This window comes from Papio anubis, chromosome 14, assembly GCF_008728515.1.
Source record: "Papio anubis isolate 15944 chromosome 14, Panubis1.0, whole genome shotgun sequence".
Lineage (NCBI taxonomy): Eukaryota > Metazoa > Chordata > Mammalia > Primates > Cercopithecidae > Papio > Papio anubis.
In genome coordinates this window covers 11,145,575-11,167,425 of record NC_044989.1, presented here as the reverse complement: position 1 = coordinate 11,167,425, position 21,851 = coordinate 11,145,575, and the positions used below count along the sequence as shown (strand labels likewise).

General features: G+C 46.2%; 1 protein-coding gene across 6 annotated transcripts in view; it reads left to right on the top strand.

Moving 5' to 3' along the window:
* The first annotated feature begins 16,766 nt into the window (after window positions 1-16,766).
* Window positions 16,767-21,851, top strand: part of ROCK2 (Rho associated coiled-coil containing protein kinase 2) — a 162,522-nt gene continuing 157,437 nt past the window's right edge. For 2 of the 6 annotated variants that reach the window (XM_021924576.2, XM_021924578.2), the window contains exon 1: window positions 17,574-18,192. In XM_021924576.2, the coding sequence (XP_021780268.2) occupies window positions 18,052-18,192 (141 nt within the window). In that variant the 5' untranslated portion in view covers window positions 17,574-18,051. Of the gene's footprint in view, window positions 16,925-17,556; window positions 18,193-21,851 lie in introns of those variants that run through there. The other 4 variants (XM_009183683.3, XM_031654933.1, XM_009183682.3 and 1 more) reach the window with 3 other exon arrangements.

Sequence of the window (21,851 nt, the reverse complement as noted above, 5' to 3'; positions counted from 1 at the left end):
AACCCAGGAGGCAGAGGTTGCAGTGAGCTGAGATCACACCACTGCACTCTAGCCTGGGCGACAGAGCAAGGCTCTGTCCGTGCCCCCCACCCCACCCCACCACCAAAAAAAAGACTCAGCCTAACATGTCACCTCCCCTGGGAGGTCTTCCCTGGCCCATTCCCTCCTGGCCCAAATCCTCCAGATTTGTCTTCCTGCTTGGTGTTCTCATAATCATAACATTTGTTACACTTTATTGGTATGTTTCACCCAGGGACAGGGATTCTGTCCTACTTGCTTCTGTATCCCCAGTGTTTTGCATAGCGTTAGTATTTGTTAATCTGTTGAACAACTGAATGGTGAAGGTACATAGTTTTACACAAAGAGAACATGCTCTGCAGTCGTTTGCATTCAACAATGCTGTAAGTCTGTGCCCTTAACCATTACACATCCCAATGAAAGGGCTTTAATTGTGGCATTCAAGCACTTTACAATCCAACCCTCATCAGCTCCATCCTTTCTGCTTTCTGTGCCTTGAATATTCATGCATGTTCATCTACAGTGCCTAGCACACAGCCAATGCACCTGCCAAAGTGAAATACCCCAGGGTGTGCCCACATTCTTCCCCTACATTATTCCATGCCTGTTTCCCACCCCTGCCTGGCTAATTCCCATCTCTCCTCTGAGGTCCCACCGAAACGTTTTCTCTGTGCAAGGCCCCATCTGTCTCTCCCAGACAGAGTGAGCCAGTGTGCCTCTGTGGGCCCCTGAACCTTGCTCCTCTCTCCTCACGGCTCCTAATGTGTACACCAATTATGTGTTTGTAAATCTGCTCTCTGTCTCAACTTTGATCATTGATAGTACTAGGACTTTGTCTTCTTCCATTTGTTATTCCCAACATCTAGTGCAGCCTCTGCCACCAACTGATATTCAGTAAGTATTTGTTGAATGAACAAATGAGGGCATGAATGAAGAAAGTTTAGTTTCATGCTTACAGAACCATCACGCCAGGCTTCAGGGCCAATTGGAATCCATCCCAATTCCTGCTACAGACTTACTGGTCCTGTCAGCTGTAATCAGTTGGAGAAATCATCCCAGCGTGCTGGATCTAGGTAGAAACCTTGTTTTGCACATAATGAAACTGAGGTCGTAAATGCGAAGGTCACACAGCAAATTCCATCAGAAGTTGTCTGAGATAGCAAGACTGATACCCTTGCATTTCAAGAGTCATGAATCACCAAGATCTCATCCCTATCTCTAGTGCTATGTCATACATTATTTCACTTTTCAACAAAATAATGATGATTCTTTAAAATTGTGTAGCACTTTATAATTTACAAAGGCCTGTAAAAAAGGCCTCTGAACTAGCTATTTGTGGTTAAGTCACTTGCCAGAATCATTCAGCTCTTAAATGATGGATCCAGGGCTAGGACTCAAGTTTTTGGCTCTATGCCTAGTGTACTCCTCAAGATCCAGTATCTGTCTCCAACATTACAATAAACAGTGGTTAAATAATGATTCTAGGCTCAGTCCTGGGAAAACATTATCATTTCTAATCAATATAATCATTTCCTATTTCTAAGAATTTTCTGAAGGCAACATAGACCAGACTTGTCAAACTTTTACATAAGAGAGCTGATAAGATCGAAGCGCGGCTATAAGAAGGAACCAGAGTGTCAGGTCTGTGGGTGTGTCTGTGTGTGTGCACGTGCGTGTGTGCATGGATGTGTAGTGTGTCAGTGACTCTGCATGTGGAATACTTGGTAAAGGCTTTAGAAACTCAGAAGTGTGGGTGGAAACAAAATAAGCAAATCTCCAATGCACAGCATCTGCATAGAGTGTGACCTTGATAAATACTTGCCAATGAATTTACATGCCATGTGTGAAACAATTCTCATATAATTTTTGTGCCCTTAGCCAGTATTTCCATAGAATGACTTTTAACAATATAAATATGTCTTCCAAATAACTAAATTTATAAACTCATGCTTTCATTCAATAATGAATGCCTGGCTGGGCGCGGTGGTTCACACCTGTAATCCCAGCACTCTGGGAGGCCAAGGCGGGTGGATCACCTGAGGTCAGGAGTTTGAGACCAGCCTGCCCAACATGGTGAAACCCCGACTCTACTAAAAATACAAAAATTAGCCAGGCATGGTGGCGAGCGCCTGTAATCCTAGCTACTCGGGAGGCTGAGGCACAAGAATCGCTTTAACTCAGGAGGTGCAGATTGCAGTGAGCCAAGGACGCGCCACTGCACTCCAGTCTGGGTGACAGAGTGAGACTTTGTCTCAAAAAATAATAATAATAACAGCCGGGCTCGGTGACTCACGCCTGTAATCCCAGCACTTTGGGAGGCCGAGGAGGGTGGATAACAAGGTCAGGAGATCAAGACCATCCTAGCTAACACGGTGAAACCCCGTCTCTACTAAAAATACAAAAAACTAGCTGGGCGCGGTGGCGGGTGCCTGTAGTCCAGCTACTAGGAAGGCTGAGGCAGGAGAATGGCTTGAACCCGGGAGGCGGAGCTTGCAGTGAGCCGAGATCGCACCACCGCATTCCAGCCTGGGCGGCAGAGCAAGACCCCGTCTCAAAAATAAATAAATAAATAAGTAAATAATAATAATAATAATAATGAATTCCTATAGGTGCCAGACACACAGTTTCCCCATAACACAGCAGGAAACTAAACAAACAGACCAACGTCTACTCTCATGGAGTTTACATTTTTGGGGGACGCTAGATATGGATAATAACCACTCAGTTATATATTATATCAGGTGATAAGTGGTGTAAAGAAAAATATGGTTAGGCCGGGCGCAGTGGCTCACGCCTGTAATCCCAGCACTTTGGGAGGCCGAGGCGAGTGGATCACGAGGTCAAGAGATCGAGACCATCCTGGCTGACATGATCTCTACTAAAAAAATACAAAAAAAAAAAAAAAGTTGGGCGTGGTGGCGGGCGCCTGTAGTCCCGGCTACTCAGAAGGCTGAGGCAGGAGAATGGCGTGAACCCAGGAGGCAGAGCTTGCAGTGAGCCGAGATCTCACCACTGCACTCCAGCCTGGGAGACACAGCGAGACTCTGTCTCAAACAAACAAAAAAAGAAAAAGAAATAAAAAGAAAAAAGAAAAAGAAAAATATGATAAGAAAAGGGGCTTGGGAGTGGGGTGGCTGGCAGTGGGGTGGAGTTGAAATTTGAATCAAGGGGTTCAGGAAGTGACATTTGAACAAAGACCTGTAGGCCGGATGTGGTGGCTCACGCCTGTAATCCCAGCACTCTGGGAGGCCACGGCAGGTGGATCACTTGAGGACAGGAGTTCAAGACCAGCCTGGCCAACATGGCAAAACCCTGTCTCTACTAAAAATACAAAAATTATCTAGACATGGTGGCACGCACCTGTAGTCCCAGCTGCTGGGGAGGCTGAGGCAGAAGAATCACTTGAACCTGGGAGGCAGAGGTTGCAGTGAGCTGAGATTGCGCCACTGCACTCCAGCCTAGGTGACAGAATGAGACTCCATCACAAAAACACACATACAAAAAATGAACAAAGACCTGAGAACAAGGGACACAAACTGTGAAAATATCTTGGGGAAAATCTTAACCTTTTAAACAAACACATAATTTTAAAAACTTTTTTTTTTTAAAGTTTTTTTTTTTTTTTTTTTTTTTTTTGTGAGACGGAGTCTCGCTCTGTCGCCCGGGCTGGAGTGCAGTGGCCGGATCTCAGCTCACTGCAAGCTCCGCCTCCCGGGTTTACGCCATTCTCCTGCCCCAGCCTCCCAAGTAACTGGGACTACAGGCGCCCGCCATCTCGCCCGGCTAGTTTTTTGTATTTTTTAGTAGAGACGGGGTTTCACCGTGTTCGCCAGGATGGTCTCGATATTCTGACCTCGTGATCCACCCGTCTCGGCCTCCCAAAGTGCTGGGATTACAGGCTTGAGCCACCGCGCCCGGCCTAAAGTTTTTTTAAAGTTCAAATAGCTTATATACACTTGGCCGCCCTTTTTTTTTTTTTTTTCTTGAGACAGGGTCTTGCTCTGTCACCCATGCTCCAGGCTGAAGTGCAGTGGTGTGATCACGGCTCACTGCAACCTCTGCCTCCCAGGCTCAGGTGATCCTCCCACCCCAGCCTCTTGAGTAGCTGAGACCATAAGCACGTACTACCATGATGAGCTAATTTTTGTATGTTTTGTACGGAGAGGTTTTCACCATGTTGTCAAGGCTGGCCTCAAAGTCCCGGGCTCAAGTGACCCACCTGCCACAGCCTCCCAAAGTACTGGGATTACAGGCGTGATCCACTGCACCCAGCCTACACTTGGCTGCCTTCTGAGAGGATCTAGCAGGTAGTTTAACACATTCTTGATAATTCGGGCATCTGTGACCGTCAATGCTGGACACCGTGTAGTGCTGTCCATGTAGGTGGAGATGGTGGAAGTTCAGAGCACTAGAGGACTATTTGCCCCCCGGCTAGAGGCCTCCAATCTGTTTTTCTTCTGCATTGATTCTATGGCGTCCACTCCTCTCACACCCTATTATTTCTGGTAGCATCCCAGCATCACTACCCCATGCATTTTGTCTGCTTTTTCCTAATACATCATTGGTTTGTTAGGATTGGGTCTAGAAGAGAAAGTCTTGAACAAAAGGCTAAAACGCAGTGCATGGGCTTTATGACATCTGCTCTGCCTCTCTGCCTATTCACATAGGACATTTTGTGCCTATTTCCTTACTCTCAATTTCCTTTCTGACTGTCTGAATGCCAGATAATTAAATCCCTGATTTGGGAACTGTTGCTAATTAATACCTCATTGTCCTTCCTTTTAGGGCTCAGAACCATGTTCTTACTGATTGCAACAGATTTTCTTCATAGGAAGCAAGTTAATGTGCAGGTTTCCACAGAGCGGTGGAGACAGACTCAGGATAAAGCAGTGCATGAGGAGAAAGTTCCCAGGACAGGATCCAAGAAGCTCTCAGTGAGGGGAGGGGACCTGGAAGCACAGAAAACAGGAGCTGTCTTTATTTATTTTGTAGCCAGTATGCCATTTGCCTACAAGCTAAAAGTGATACAGAGGAGACCAATAATTCATAGTTATTTTATGCACATCAGGGAAAGGAGAATGAAAATACTCTAATAAAAGTGCATGGGAAGTGCAATGGGAGCACACAGTAATGAGTAATATACTTTTACATGGAATTTGGGATGGGCTCACAGCAGAGGTGGCGTTTAAGTAAACCTTTGAAAGATGAGTACGTTTTCATAAGTAAAGAAAGGAGGGAGGCCAGGCGCGGTGGCTCACACCTGTAGTCCCAGCACTGGGAGGCTGAGGCAGCTAGATTACGAGGTCAGGAGATGGAGACCATCCTGAACAACATGGTGAAACCACATCTCTACTAAAAATACAAAAATTAGCTGGGTGTGGTGGCGGGCACCTATAATCCCAGCTACTCGGGAGGCTGAGGCAGGAGAATTGCTTGAACTCAGGAGGCGGAGGTTGCAGTGAGCCAAGATTGTGCCATTGTACTCCAGCCTGATGACAGAGTGAAACTCCACCTCAAAAAAAAACAAGAAAGAAAAAAAAGAAAGCGAAATTTCTAGACTGAGGAAACAGCAAGAGGAAAGGCCTGAAAGGAGGGAAATACCTAGTTTATTGACAAAAAAAAAAAGTGACCAAATAATTAGTATACTTTGACTTTTCTGGCTCTTTTGACTGGAAGCCTAGGATCCTTCAGGTAATATGCTTGCTTAAGGCCCCGTTTTCCTTTTCTTTTATTTTTCTTTTTCTTTCTCCAGGTTTATATTTTTGCAACATTCTCACTCACACAAATCATCAGCTACCAACTAATCATTCAATGGAGCTGGAATTTAGGGCACACAGGGGAGTAATGAGAAACAGGCCAAGAGTCACCAGGGACTAGACTGACCTAGTCTTACCTAAACACTAGAAGGTTTGGCTGGGTGCAATGGCTCACGCCTGTAATCCCAACACTTTGGGAAGCTGAGGCAGGCAAATCACTTAAGGTCAGCAGTTCAAGACCAGCCTGGCCAATATGGTGAAACCCATCTCTACTAAAAATATAAAAATTAGCCAGGCATGGTGGTGCACGCCTGTAATCCCAGCTACCTGGGAGGCTGAGGCAGGAGAATCTCTTGAACCTGGGAGGCAGAGGTTGCAGTGAGCCAAGATTGTGCCACTGCACTCCAGCCTGGGCAACAGAGCAAGACTCTGTCTCAAAAAACAAAACAAAACAAAACAAAACAAAAAACCCAAACAACAACAACAAAAACAAAGTATATCACCCAGAGAGCCATGTTTCCCAAGGCATATTATTTGGAACTGTATTTGTGTGAGACATTTCTTGGAGTTACTAAACCAAAAAAATAAAAACTCCTCTGGTTGATTATATTTTGGAAATATGCTCGGTTTGTTGAGGCTAAAGAGATTTCCTTCCTGCAGGACTTGGTGCATTGCAAGGAGGCCAGGGAAAGAGAGACAGAGAAGCTGCTTCTCCAAATTTCAGTGACCACTCCTGTGTTCCTGCGGCTGAGTGTCTCTCAGAATGGGTGTCTCTTAGGGACACACTGCTGTAGGACAACACGGAAGCGTCGTCAACACTTTTGAGCTGGAGAATAACCAAACCACAGATTAGCCCCTTGGAATGACCACGGTGGGGGCCTAAACGTGTGGACTGGAGGCTGGACAAGTGTTGAGGGGCTCCCCTGGCGAGCGCCAGTGACAGGTTTGACGAGGCCTGTCCCCAGCAGTGGCAGTGAGGCTGGCACGTCTGGATGACCTCTACCCAGGGGCCCAGCTTTATTGCAGGCTGGCTCTGAATCCTTTCATCTCTGGCCACAGCCGGACAAAGTGCCAGAGCTGAGCAGCTGCCTCAGTTCTCCAGCCCCTGTGCTCCGAGAGGCCACACAGGGGACAGAGATCAGAGGAGCCGAAACCAAAGTGATGCAACTGCCCTCCCGGGAATGCTGTTCTCAATAGAGGAAAAAGAGTGGCGAAATGGGAGCCACGGGCCCTGTTGGGGCAGAACAGGCTTCTAGACCTCACCCTCGGGTCTTAATTCCTTTTATGTGACATATGGGGAAACTGAGGCCCAAGAAGGGAAGGAAGATGCCTAAATTCACACAGCTGGACACATTTTTCAAATAACTCCATGTGTCTTACAGTAGTTTTGCATTATTTTTCTCATTGATAATTTTTTCATTTTCTTTCAAATACTTTTGACTTCATATCCAGGACCCTCCAGTTAATATTCTTGCTGAAGACGCAAGTTTTTTCTGGATTCACTTTTTTTCAGTAATTAAAAAAAAATCAAATCACTTTCTTGTGATGATCTTGCCTTTGACTTTACGGCAAACTAACAGATTTTAAAACACAAGGAGAATAATGACAGGAACAAATCCTTTGCCAAGGACTTGTCATGCCAAAAATATCCCTTACCAAATGGTTTCCTCACTCAATAAATTTTCCCTCATCCCTCATTTGACAAGTGACCTTCAAAGAAAGGAGTCACGAAAGGGAGAAGGCAGCTGCCCTCAGGAGTTGAAGAGGGAGATCCTGATCAACTGGGGGCTGAGCGAGGAAACCTCAAGCCTAGTTCTACACTAGCCTTGGGGCCTTAAGGAAGTCATAACCCTTCCTTTTATGGGTCCTTTGAGTTCCTTGGCCTGGTGGTCAAGGCCCTTCCTATGTGTCCATAGCCTATGTCCCCAGCCTTTTCCTCTTAATGTCCCCATGGCCAACTTCTGATCCAGCCAGATGTCCTTCATTGCCACCAGCATTGGCAGGCCGCTCCCACCTTTCCCCCGCTCCAGTCTTGCTCACCTGGGAGATTCTTCTGCTCTTCTAGTTATTCTTCTATTCTCCAAGCTCCTGCTTCTTCCCTGAGGCCTTCCTTGGCTTCTCCAACTCAAGCTATTGCACAGTTCTGTTGAATACTTAGTATTTGATAGGATGGCCAAGACGGATGGGTTCTTACAGATTATTACCTTCAGCCCTTTTCTTTTATAGGGGAGAAAACAGAGGTACAGAATGGGAAAATAATTTGCCCAAAATCACACAATAAACAAATGGGGCCAGCTTTCCTGATTCCAGACTCATGCCCAGTTTACAATATCAAGATAGTTAACACTATTACATTCATTTGCCACTTGAAAGAATTATAAAAACCCATATTTTCACACTTTGTATGTTAACATCATCATTAATCCTTTTAGCCATTAATTCACTCATGTATTCACTCATTTAAGCAGCCAACATATATGAGGGCCAATGTCCAGGCACCAAACTGTGCTAGATACTAAGTATGACTATTATTTCCATTTCATAGTTGAGGAATCTGACTGTGAAAAGTTCTGTGACTGCCTTCAATTTACTGAATGAGTTGGGTCTCTTCAGGGAATGGAATTAACTTAGATGGTTTCCATAAAGGAGCTCTTTCCAGAGATGTAGACAGAATTAAAGGAAGACAACCAATGTTGAGGCACTGTGACCCCAGCGACAGTGAGAAGCTGAGGTCAGGAGGGCAGAGAGAGGACAGAACCTCCCTGAAGCCCAGTGAGAAATGGAATGCAGCCCGAGGAGCTGCAGGGATTGAGGTGCAGAGCTGCTGCCAGAGGTCGAGCTGGGGCAGAGGGGGAGAAACCCTGTTCTCACCCCCAATCTCTTTCCAGGGATTTAGGGGGTTAAAACCCTGTCCTCACCCCCAGTCTCTTTCCAGCTCTCCCTTTGGGCAGAGCTCAACCAGAAGATAGCCCACAGATAGCCCAGAGTAGGCAGCCCATAGAGGTCAGCCCCTGGAGCGCAGAGCAGGGTGGACAGTGACTCTAGAAGCTAGCAGAACTCTCCAGACTCATACACAGCTGGAAGTGGGGGAGCTGGGATGCCGCAAGCCTGTGTTCTTTCTTCTGTACCACGTGGCTTGCTCGTGCTTATGTCCTTCTGTTCATTCATTCAATCTTTTGTTCAGGCTATAAATACACTGAGCACGCACTCACTCCTGGCTGGCCTCTGTGCATATGTTTCATTTCCCTCCCCAGATCATGAAGCTCAGAACTTGCCTTTTTATTGTTGTTTGCATTTTTTTGAGACAGAGTTTTACTCTGTCACTCAAGCTGGAGTGCAGTGGCACGATCTTGGCTCACTGAAACTTCTGCCCCCTGGGTTCAAGCGATTCTCCTGCCTCAGCCTCCTGAGTAATTGGGATTACAGGCACCTGCCACCACGCCCGGCTTTTGTGTGTGTGTGTGTTTTTAGTGGAGACGGTGTTTCACCATGTTGGCCAGGCTGGTCTCGAACTCCTGACCTCAAGTGATCTGCCCACCTGGGCCTCCCAAAGTACTTGGATTACAGGCATGAGCCACCACACCCAGCCCAGACCTTGCCTTTCTTATCTTGGCATTCCCCTTGGTGCCAGTCTTGATCCTTGACGCATGGTAGGCATTCACCCCATTTTGTTGATTAATAAATAGGTCCACTAAATATCACTCTGCTTTATACTAAGGATGTGGCCACAGAGGAAGCCAAGACAGCTGGCTTTCATTCTTGGAGGCACCAGAAGGGAGGGCTCCTGCACTCATCACTAAGTCACTTTCTTGTCTTGGAGTGAGAGTGGGGATTCTACATGAGGGCTGATGCCTCTGATGCCCTGGAAATTCCCACCACTTCCAGTAGCACGAAGCTCTGGGGCTGGGGTCTCACTTCCACAGTATCTCGGCTCTACTGAGTGCTTCTGAGCTCTCGGCTCTCATCTGGCCTGCAGAGTCTCAGGGCTATTTCTTTGAGGGTTGTGGCGGAGCTGATGAAAGCAAAGTTTACCGCTTTCCTTCAAACACCAGGCCGCCACCTCCTCTGCACCGGGTGATCAAGGTTGAGGTTTGAACGGCCTTCCCTTGTAGATCCTGCTGGGCCAGAGCAAACAATGACTGTGTGTATCACAGCCCACCCCTGTTTAAACATTATCCATGCGACTGTCAAGAAGAATCCAAAGACCTGAAGACACTGGTCATTGGCATTCAGCTTCTTAGTAGTAGTAGTTGCACATTTCCTTCCTTCCTTCCTTCCTTCCTTCCTTCCTTCCTTCCTTCCTTCCTTCCTTCCTCCCTCCCTCCCTCCCTCCCTCCCTCCCTCCCTCCTGTCCTTTCTAGATGGAGTTTCACTCTTGTTGCCAGGCTGGAGTACAACCGTGCGATCTCAGCTCACCACAACCTCCGCCTCCTGGGTTCAAGCAATTCTCCTGCCTGAGCCTTCCCGAGTAGCTGGGATTACAGGCATGTGCTGCCATGCCCAGCTAATTTTGTATTTTTAGTAGAGACGGGGTTTCTCCAGGTTGGCCAGGCTGGTCTCAAACTCCTGACCTCAGGTGTTCCGCCTGCCTCAGCCTCCCAAAGTGCTGGGATTACAGGCGTCAGCCACCACACCCAGCCAATTTCTGTATTTTCAGTAGAGATGGGGTTTCACCATGTTGGCCAGGCTGGTCTCGAACTCCTGACCTCAGGTGATCTGGCCGCCTTGGCCTCCCAAAGTGCTTGGATTACAGGCACCAGCCACCGTGCCCAGCCGACTCTGCTAAATTTTAAGGACCCAGGCCATGTATCACCTCTTTTCCCTGATCCCCCTGCTGGAAGACATCTCTTGCATCAGGATTCTTTGAGTTCTCACAGGATGTTATCTGTGAATCTCTTCAGGCACTTACGTTTGTTGAATTATAATTATTTGTGTTTTTCCATTTATATATTCACTCAATCATTCAACCATTAAAAATACACTGAGTATCTATACAATCAACAATTCCTTAAACATTTTTTTTTCCTTTTAGAGACGGGGTCTCACTATATTGCCCAGGCTAAACTCAGACTCCTGGACTCAAGTGATTCTCTTGCCCCAACCTCCCAGTTAGCTAGGACTACAGGCATACATCACTATCCCTAGCTTGCATCAACAATTCTTGACTGCAAACTCTGTGTAGGAAGAACCCATACTCGGTTCCTTTTGTATCTACCAAAGAACTAGCACGATGCTCAAATTGAACACAGAAGGAAAGCAGGAGATAGGAAACTTGCCTGGAAGGAGAATGCCTTCCAGGGTGGGTCGTGAGGGGAGAGGACTGAGGAGATGCTAGGGAAGGTGGGACAGCACCAGCAAAGGCACAGAGGTGGGAATGGCGTGGTCACTTCTGTGAATGATGCATCCTACACAGTTTATAGTTTTGCTGAACTGAAACACTTGGAGAGTGGAATAGACAAATTTTCTTCATGGTTAATAATGGGAAATTACTAATTTACTCTGGAAAAACAACAGACCCAAGGTTTTGGATGTCAAAAGCATTGAAAGGGAAAAGGAAATATTTTTCTTCTCATGCATGTGAGGCAAGCACTTTGTTAAATATTTTGTTAAAGGCTAAAGGGGATCTAGAACCCAGTAAGAATCAAGCCTTCACTCAAGGAAGAGGGGCCTACAGGGAGGATGAGTAGGGACTTCACAGGTGGAGAGAGGGAGGGACGTGCCTTTCCACATGGGTGGAAATCGTCTTAACCAAAGAGGAATCAGCCAAGGGTGTTCCATTTTGAGAAAAAGAGAAGAGGAACACTGGAAGACAAGTCTGAAAAGGGAGGCATGGACATCTCTAGAAAGCCCAGATTCCAGGCTAAGGATTTCAGGCACAATCATAGGAGACCCAGTGAAAGTTTTTGAGCAGGAAAATCACATAAAGCATTACAGAGCCACCTCTATTTCACTAATGGGGAAAATGAGATTGCCAGGTGTGACATCAAGGTCCCCTGCCAAACTGGCAGAGCCAGAAACAAACTTAGCTTTCCAGGATCCTCCAAGTCATTTCTGGGGGCCACTGTTCTCAAACATATACGTTTACACTGTATATATTTTTGCAGTGACTTACCATTTACTTCTCAGTTTACTTCTCAGCTGTGACCAGAGCTTTCTTTTCGGAGAGTCTTTCATAGCATACTGGTGAATAATTTGTGTTGGATGAATGCAGTATCTTTCATCTGCAGATCTTAAGAAGCCTTAATGACAACCAAGCTTCATTAATTCTATTTTGTGTATGAGGCAACTGACTCACAGAAGGGTTCAGCAATTTTCTCACTCACCCTGGGAGTTATTACCAGAACCATGAATGCAACTTAGGATGAAACTCTATTTCATAAACCATTAAACCCTGTACCCTTTATAGTAGAGGAGTTTGCAAAGATAATGACACCTTTGTATTGCGAGTTCATTCCTTTATTCTGTTATTAAATCCTGGCTTGTGTGGAACAGAAGCAACTCACTACAACAATGCCAGCCTGGGTTGCTTGGCAGCATGAAGTGAGATGGGAAAAGTTGCTACATGTCTTGTCGGTGATGGCTGGACCATTCACGGTTCGCTGTTTTCACCCATCCATTCCTTAATTCATTGTTTCACTCCATGTGCATGTATATGAGTCCTCCTTACATCATCTGTAAAATGGGCATAGTAATATTACCATAAGCAAAAGGCTGTTTCGAGAATTAAGATAATCTCTATAAAGCATGCTGCCTAGCACATAGTAAGCCCTTAAAATAATAATTGTTACAATTAAAAAAGTAATTACAAAAGCCACATGGTCAAAAGACAAAAATGGTCCTTTTCTAGTCCTAGATGTGGGTGGAGAGGGTAAAGTTGCATCTGATGGGTGAATTAGTTCTTGAGGAAGAGGAAGATCCCTCAAATCAAAACCTGAAACTTGAGGAGATGGATCTCAGAGAAAAGAAGGAGGCCTGGACCCTCAGTTTGGGTGAGGAAGCATCGGGAGGGCTAGGAAGGCATTGCTGGGTAGTGGATGTCAAATAGACCATTGGGAATGAAGAGACAGAGAAAAGAAATTCATATGAAACGGAGTGGAGTTTCTAAGTTTTGCAGAGCAAGCTATGAATAGTTATGGTACAATCCAAGCCTTATCCATTGATAGGCCAGCTTGGTTAAATGCCCTGTATTTTCTGTGTTTATTTTTCCATTGTTCTTCCTTACTATTGAACAGAAGTTTCTGTCCAAGTTCCTGCCTGTCTCACCTGTGCTCAGGACACACTGGGGCCCCTGTTACACAGGAGCAGTCAACCCTGGACTCGGGGGCCCCTGTTACACAGGAGTAGTCAACCCTGGACCGAGTCCGTAGCAGCAGGAGTCACAGCAGGAGTTCCCTTGGAGACCAGCAAGCCCAGGGAACCCCCTTCCACAGCTAATTTGGGACGCACTGAGCTGAGAATATTAGGAAACTGCCATTTCCTCATAACCTGTTGCAATTCCAGGATTCTGTGTGACCTAAAAACTGGGTTGGAAATCCTCCTTAACACAGATACAAAACCCAGAAGCTGTAGAGGACAATATCAACCGATTTGACTGTATAACAGGTAAAAACAAAACCGAATGGCAGGCAACAGATTGGAAAAAAATCTTCACAAACTGTAACATATTTTAATATTTTATTATAATATAACACAGAGGAATATCCAAAATACATAAGGAGCTCTTATAAATCACAAAAAAGAGGTAAAACTAATGGATAAAAGATATAAACAGGTAATTGCGGAAGAAATAGATACACAAAATGCCTATCTTCAGTAGTAATTAAGGGAATACAAGTCAGAACAAGATGTCGTTTTTTTGCCCATTTTGTTGACGACAATTAAAAATATTTATAATATTGAATACTGGGAAAGGTGAAGGGAAATGGGCAGTTTCTTCGACTCACGCTGAGAATGTAAAAGGGTAGCATCTTTTTAAAGGCCAGGTTGAGGCCCAGCGCTGTGACACATCCCTGTAATCCCAGCACTTCGGGAGGCTGAGGTGAGTGGATCGCTTGAGCTCAGAAGTTAAGAGACCAGCCTGGGTAACAAGGAAAAATCCCGTCTCTACAAAAAATACAAATATTAGCCAGGCATAGTGGTGTGTGCTTGCAGTTCCAGCTACTCAGGAGGCTGAAGTGGGAGGACTGCCGGAGCCCGAGAGGTGGAGGTTGTAGTGAACCGAGATCTCTCATGCCACTGCACTCCAGCCTGAAGGACAGAAGGTGACCCTGACTTAAATAAATAAATAAATAACAGGTTGGCAGCATCTGTATTTACAGTATGCCTACCCGTTGTTATGACAATTCCACTTTTAGGAATCTATACTATTCAAATATGAATGCAAAAAGGATACGAGGATGTCAATGGATCATTGTGACAGTGAGAAAATATGAATAATATCTAGCATTGATTGAGGGCCAGCACACATTCTAAGCACTTTATAACAAATATTGTGAGGACATCGAGACACAGAGGAGTTCGGTAACTTGTTCAGGGCCACACGGCAAGTGTGTGTTTGGGGCAGGATTTTGGCAATTATTCCTTAACCACTATGCTCTCATATAGAGAATAATGACAGTGTGGTACATCCAAACTGTGGAGTAGAGGACAGCAGGTAAGTGGAAGGAAGCAGATCTCTGCCTATAGACATGGACACGCCTCTAGGACATATTAGTAACGAGGAAAAAACCCAAGTTGCCAAACACCATAATATGGTGTAATTTCATGTCTGTAGGAAAAAGGTAACGTGTATCTATAATACATATGTATGAGGATGGCCAAAGGCCTTGAGTGATACAAGAATGTATGTGGAAATAGAGTTGGAAGAGTAAATTTTAGATTATGTTCCATATATTTGTGGTTCGTTTGAACTTTTTTTTTTTTTTTTTGAGACGGAGTTTCGCTCTGTCACCCAGGCTGGAGTGCAGTGGCACGATCTCAGCTCACTGCAAGCTCCCCGTCCTGGGTTTACGCCATTCTCCTGCCTCAGCCTCCCGAGTAGCTGGGACTACAGGCGCCTGCCACCTCGCCCGGCTAGTTTTTTGTATTTTTTAGTAGAGACGGGGTTTCAGGGGTTTCACCGTGTTAGCCAGGATGGTCTCGGTCTCCTGACCTCGTGATCCGCCCGTCTCGGCCTCCCAAAGTGCTGGGATTACAGGCTTGAGCCACCGCGCCCGGCCCTCGTTTGAACTTTTACAAGAATGCATTTGTGCATTACTTTCGAAAATAAGAATTGTTGTACTAACCTCCCCCCTACCCCATCCTGCAAAAAGGTTTAACTCATATCAACAGATATATTTTCTCTTCTTCCAGGTAGACAACGGGATAGGTCTTGGGTAAAAATCTTCTGTACCATGGCTTTTTCTGGTCTATATAAATACGTACATGTAGAAGATGCCTAGGATATATATCTTGTTGATCACTACTCTTAAAATAAGGTTTTCATGTCCAGTATTTGGACCATGGCTTCCTGTTATTCCACCAAGCTACATACAAATATACAACAGTCAAAATTAATTTGGAAACTGAGAACCACATAGTGTTTTGTTTTCTTTGGTTTTTTGGGGTTTCTTTTTGAGACAGAATCTCACTCTGTTGCCCAGCCTGGAGTGCACTGGTGTGATCACAGCTCACTGCAGCCTTGGCCTCTTCGGCTCAACGGAGGCGGCCTCCACCTCAGCCTCAGGGGTAGCTGCGACTACAGGCGCACGCCACCACGCCCCGCTAGACAGAGTGCTCCTTTGCCTTGCATATTATTTTGTCATCAGAAAAATAATCCATAATCATAGATGATCTCATTATTTTGCTCCAGTGCATAAGTGGGAGTGTCTAGCTCCGTCTGTTCTCCTGGCGGCCTCTGCGGAGGTCTGAATGAGTAGCTCAGTATAGACTTAAAGGACTCTCTGGTCGTGAAGTCAGTGTTACTATCTGAAAGGGAAAAGCTGTATTGGATGGATCATCGGGGCCTCTTCCTGCATTAGTCCAGCTAGGGGTGGTTTCAACTAACCTAAAACCAAAGAAGAGGCTCCAATTAATTCAATGGTTTGGATCAAAATGCAACTTTTACAAGGCTGGGGCTTCACCCTATCTTCGGGTTTATCTCTGACATGCCAGGGAGACAGTTCTTAACATTCTTATTACTTAATGGATATCGGATTGTTGCTTTTCGGAGTGGTTTTCCCATTTTTTGAAATTTTAATTTGCTCTTAATCATCTTTACAGAAAAAAAAAAATCCCATTTATTTAAGAACTGTATTCTCAGGCCGGGCGCGGTGGCTCAAGCCTGTAATCCCAGCACTTTGGGAGGCCGAGACGGGCGGATCACGAGGTCAGGAGATCGAGACCATCCTGGCTAACACGGTGAAACCCCGTCTCTACTAAAAAATACAAAAAAAAAACTAGCCGGGCGAGGTGGCGCGCGCCTGTAGTCCCGGCTACTCGGGAGGCTGAGGCAGGAGAATGGCGGGAACCCGGGAGGCGGAGCTTGCAGTGAGCTGAGATCGGGCCACAGCACTCCAGCCTGGGTGACAGAGCGAGACTCCGTCTCAAAAAAAAAAAAAAAGAACTGTATTCTCTGGTTCTTATAGCTGCTCATTTTACATAGTTCCAGTGTGTAAAACGATTTTTGTTTCACTTATTTCTAATATACCTTCTCACGTACTTGCCAAAATTTCATGTTTGACACAGTCTGCATACCTGCCAGGGTTCTTGCTGTCAATGTGACGGCGCTTGTTTGTGTTACTCAGTTGTTGGACAACTGGGTCCATTCCCAGGTTTTGGTCATCACGATCATTGTGAATAGCCCTGCTGTTAACATCTTTCTGCAAGTTCTCCCCCTTCTTCGCCCTTTGGATCATTTCCTTGGAAATGTACTTCCTTAAATGGGTTTACTGGGTCAAAGGGGCTCTATGAATGGTTTTATAGCTCTTGGCACATATTTTTCGGATTGCGCCCTGGGCGGATCTGAGCGATGGCACCGACCGCCGAGAGGGCAGGAATGCGGAGGAACGGCCCCGATAACCACCCCTCTTCCGCCCCCCAAAAGGAGAAGACCCCGCGAAGGCCTGCGGCTGGAAAGCGTTTTTCTGGTGCTCTCCCGTTCTCTCGACGTGGTTAGTGTCTACGCCGGGCAGAAACGCTTTCAGGATCCCAGGCCCTACTGCCCCAGGACTAGGATTCCACCCGCCTCCGCTCATTCGGAATCCCAGACACCCAGGGTCCCCTCTCAGGCTCGCATCGAAACCCACGGCCCTGCGGCCCCTCGCGGGCGCCGAGCTCGGTCGCTATTATTTGGGCGCGGGTGAGGCGAGGCCCGCATCGCTGCGCGCTGAGTCAGCGGGGGCCACGGCGGGGGGCGCGGCCGGACTCCCCCCAGCGCACGGCTGCGTCGGGCCCGACGTCGGGGGTTCAGCCTCTGGGCCACGGGGTCGTCCGCGGGGTTCGGCGGGAAGGGCAGGGGGAGCGCGGAAGGACCTGGCCCGAGTGCGTCTCCCCTCCCCCAGCAGGCGCTCGACCGTGACCGCGCGCCCGGCCATTCGCCTCAGAGAACCCCGCCAGGGGGAGGAGGCGAGGGCGGGCGAGGAAGGGGCGCAGAGGAGAAAGCGGAGCGGGGCAGACGCAGGAAGGGAAAGAAAGGGAGGAAGCGCGGCGCACGGGGCGGGGCGGGGCGCGCGCGGGGCGGGCGGGGGCGCGCGCCGGCGGCTGCGCGCGGAGGGGCTTGTGGGTAGCGGCGGCGCGCGGCCGAAGACGGGCGGCCGCGCGGGAGTGTGTGCGCCGGGAGCGGGCTGAGGGATTGCAAGGCAGCCGGCGGCGACTATGGCAGCGGGCCGGCGGCGGCCGTAGTGGCCCAGGCCTGGGCTTCAGCCTCCCGGGGCCCCAGAGGGCGGGGCGGTCCGGGCCGCGGCGGTGGCGGCGCCACTTCCCCGCTCCCGCCCGAGGACTCCTGCGGGCGCTCGCGGAGGACCAGCGGACCGGCGGCGCGAATCTGACTGAGGGGCGGGGACGCAGTCTGTTCCCCGGCGCTCCCGACAGGGCCGGGCCGGGCCGGGCCGGGCCGGGCGGGCCCCTGGGAGCAGCCCCTGGGCGGGGGACCGCCGCGGAGACCCGAAGCCGGAGCTAGAGGCGGGCGGTGGGCCCAAGCGGAGTCCCAGCTGAAGCTGGTGGTGCGGGGGCGGTGCTAGGCCCAGAGGCTGCCGGACCTGAGCGCGAGGAGCCTGAGTGCGGGTCCGGCGGTGGCGGCATGAGCCGGCCCCCGCCGACGGGGAAAATGCCCGGCGCCCCCGAAACCGTGCCGGGGGACGGGGCCGGCGCGAGCCGTCAGAGGAAGCTGGAGGCGCTGATCCGAGACCCTCGCTCCCCCATCAACGTGGAGAGCTTGCTGGTAGGTGGCCGGGGCCTGGGAGCTTGCTCGTTGCAGCTCACACCTCAGATCCCTTCTGCGCCCAGCCCTTCGTGCCCGTGCGCCCGTGAGGAGGGGAGGTCTTGCCCCACCCCGCCCTGCTTCCGGCAGCCGGGCCCGGAGACCAAACGCTTCTGCCCCCGAGTTCCAAGAGTAGTGACCCGCCTTTGATTCCTCCCTCTACCTCCTGCTGGAGCCGGTGTCATCCCCTGCTGCTCCTTTCTTGCAGCACTGGGAGGAACACCCCTCTTCTCCTTCCGCCTACCCACTCTGTTTGGGGAGGTGGGTGGAGGACTGGCCATCCTTCATACAGCAGGTTAGCCGATTTGAAAGTGTCATGCTACGTGGGGACTTGGTGCGAGCAAGGGAGAAAGAAACCTGATGCTCTCCCTGTTGCGAGTACTCCCTGGGATACATGACAAAGAGCTGCCCTCACTCTCTCCTTTTAGTCTGAAATCTTGGAACACATACCTAATGTTTTGCTGTTTTCACTTGCGTTTGAGCATTCCATACTTGCCATTTAGTGCATTTTAAGTGCTGTAAATTTAATTCCCTGAGATTATTGCGCCAGAGCCAAAAACTCAGTCTGAATTGTGGAGTGGAATAAATCTCTCCTCTTCATTGCGTCTCTTTCCTAAAACGACCTTTGAAATCCAAATTAATAGCACCGTAAAGGCTGCTAATTGGCTCTTGATTAAGAAAGGAGCATGCTTTACAAAATAGAAATGCACCGTAGAATGCTGGCTTATTTCTTATTTTTGTGAGGATAGATGATTGTATTTCGCAATTTGAGTAGTGTGCAGTGTGGATGCATTTATGGGAAAAGGGGGTGTGGACTTTTACCCTGGGGAGAAGAAAAGTGAAAACGATACTCTGCATATTAGATTGACTTTGGAAGACTAGAATTAGGGTGGGAGATCCTTAGATCCGTTAGACATTCTGTGTTGGAATGCAGATGTTTAGTTCTGTTCCCTGCTGGGATAAACCTTACTGTATGATGAGAAAAACTGCCTCCTCCCTTTCCAGGGACGGACGGACAGACTTTTCGTCAGAGGCAGTTGGTTATCCTTTGAGGTTTCAGGCATCGTTTGCAGAGTGACTCAGTCCTGTTTAGTCAAAATGCAGGAACTGACTTTAGCTATGTGTGTCTTTCTGCACAGTGCACAGAAAATAGTGAGTGATGTGCTATGTTGTGTCACATGTGTCTGATGTTTTACTGATTTTCGGGTTAATGTGTTGTTCCTGTGTTTTCATGGGAGCAGTCTTTGAAAGTCTTTAATTGGGAGTAAGATTGCTTGCATGGATGGCATAGCTTTTCCTAGGCTAAAGCGGAGACTCTGGGCTGCACTCCGAGCATTTTCACTTTGGTATTTTGCTAGCAAAACTTTGACCTAAGGCCAGAAAGTTTAGTTAAAAATAGTACAGCAAATCTCAAGTATTCATCAGGTTCATACTAAATCCTAGATGCAAACGTTTTGCAATTCACTTTGATATCTTAGATCTTTAATGATATTAATCATAATTATTAGAGTTATTCTGAGCTTGAATGTAAGGTAGCTTATACATGTAATATGCTCATGCATTTTGTTTTATTACTTTCCAAGTTATTAAAATGACGGCTATTTTTAAAAGTGAAACATTTTACATGCTCAGGACACAGTTCATTCATTTAATGCTTATTACAGCCAAAACACACTTTTATTAAGGTGACACATTACTGATCTGAGAATTGACATCGGATGCTGATGACTTGGCAGACTCTGTTATTGCTGTTTCTAGTTGATTAAATATGCTTGAGGTACAGTAAACCTTTCCAAGCCAAAATGTGTCCCTTATTCCTTTGGAGCAAGATTCCTGGTGCTTCTGCTGCAAATTGATAAACTAAATTAAAAAAAAATTATAAATTAATTTTAAATTACATGTATTTTATGAAATATTAGAACGGATTTTTTTGTGGTAGCGTATACAGAATTTACCATTTTTAACCTTGTTTAAGGGTATAGCTTAGTGGCAGGCATTAAAGACATTCACATTGTTGTGCAACCATCACCACTATCCATCTCTGGAATCTTTTCATCTCTCCAAACTGAAACTGTAAATTAATGTCTAAAATAATGTTATAAAAAATTATACTCCTGAAATACTGATGAAATAATGGCTGGTATCACTTTAAAGATCTGAAACCTTAGCATTTAGGTTGCATTTCACAATTGGTCATTGTTTTACTGCACATGTCATTTATTTTTTGGCTTTGCCATAGGAAATACATATTTTGTCTTTAACAGAAAATTTAAAGGAATATAATTTAAAGCAAACACAGCTGCAACACTACATTCAGGAGCTCAGAAAGTACCATTAAAAATTGTATACTCCTAAGATGACAAAAGAAGATGAAGTACACCAGAAATGATTGTATGATGCTTTCAGTAAGCTAGGCCTGGAAGGTAAACCTCTGTAGGAAACAAAGTTATATGAGATAACATGTAAAGTGCTTAGCCTAGTGCTTGGTACATCACAGTGCTCATTAAATTTAGTTCACTTCTCCTGTGCACATTTAGCATGTTTTTAGTTAATTGCTTTAAATTTTCTTTTCAAAGGAAAATGGTTTTATTTGCATCTATTTCTTGCTACATAATTTTGAGTGAGTAGCATTATCATTTGAATTTGCCATCAGAAAAGTGCTGGCAATCATTAGGCATAGGTAGAGCTAGAGTCCAAGACTAAATCAGTGTAAAGATGACATCTTGTTTCTCTGCAAAGGCTCATTGCTTTATGTGGGTCCTTAAATTAATCTGAGAAGAATTTATCTGTTTTATGGTTGCAGATTGTGAGCTGCTTAATATTACTTAGAAATAGAGTTTTGCTTCTCTACTGCCTCTTTTTTTTTTTGGAGGCAGGTCTTCGGTAATACGCTTTTGTAGTGTTTGAAACCTTTGGGTAAATACCTGTGCTTTGTTGTCAAGACCAGCTTCTCATACTGCTTACCTATTATGGTAAAAAGAATTGTGTTTCAGGCTTTGCTGAAGAGATGTTTTTCTAAAGGTCTGTGCTTTTTGAGTTTTGATTTATTTTACTCTTTCAAAGGTAAACAGTCACAATAACCTATAGGACTCATGCTTGGGTAAACTCTTAAGACTTGTGTGGATGGGCAAAGGTGATTAAAAATTTGTTTACAATTTTCAGTGGCATAGAACATAAAATAATTTGATTGATTTCATTATCCTTGTAAACTATCTGACGATATTTCTTATCTCAGTGCTTAGACTCATCATGCTGCTGGTTATTTGCCTAATTAAAATAAAATTGTATGTATATTTTTCCCATCATGTAATAAGTAAGAACATTATAGAGATACAATAAAAAATGAAATAGAATAAAAATTAAAGATCGTTTTATACATTTTTTTCTTTATGAAGAGTTTGGCATTTATAGTGTAAATGTGACTAGTTTACTTTAAAACTTTCATGTTGATAGGAAATCTTTAAAGAAAATGAGTTAGCTAGGGAGGTTTTAAACAAAAGGTGATGTATGGAACTTACTGTTGATGTGAAGCAAGTGCAGGTCTACAATCCCTTATCCACAATTTTGGTATATAAAAAACCCTAAAAACCAAGTTTTTGGTAAAATGTATTTGATGATAA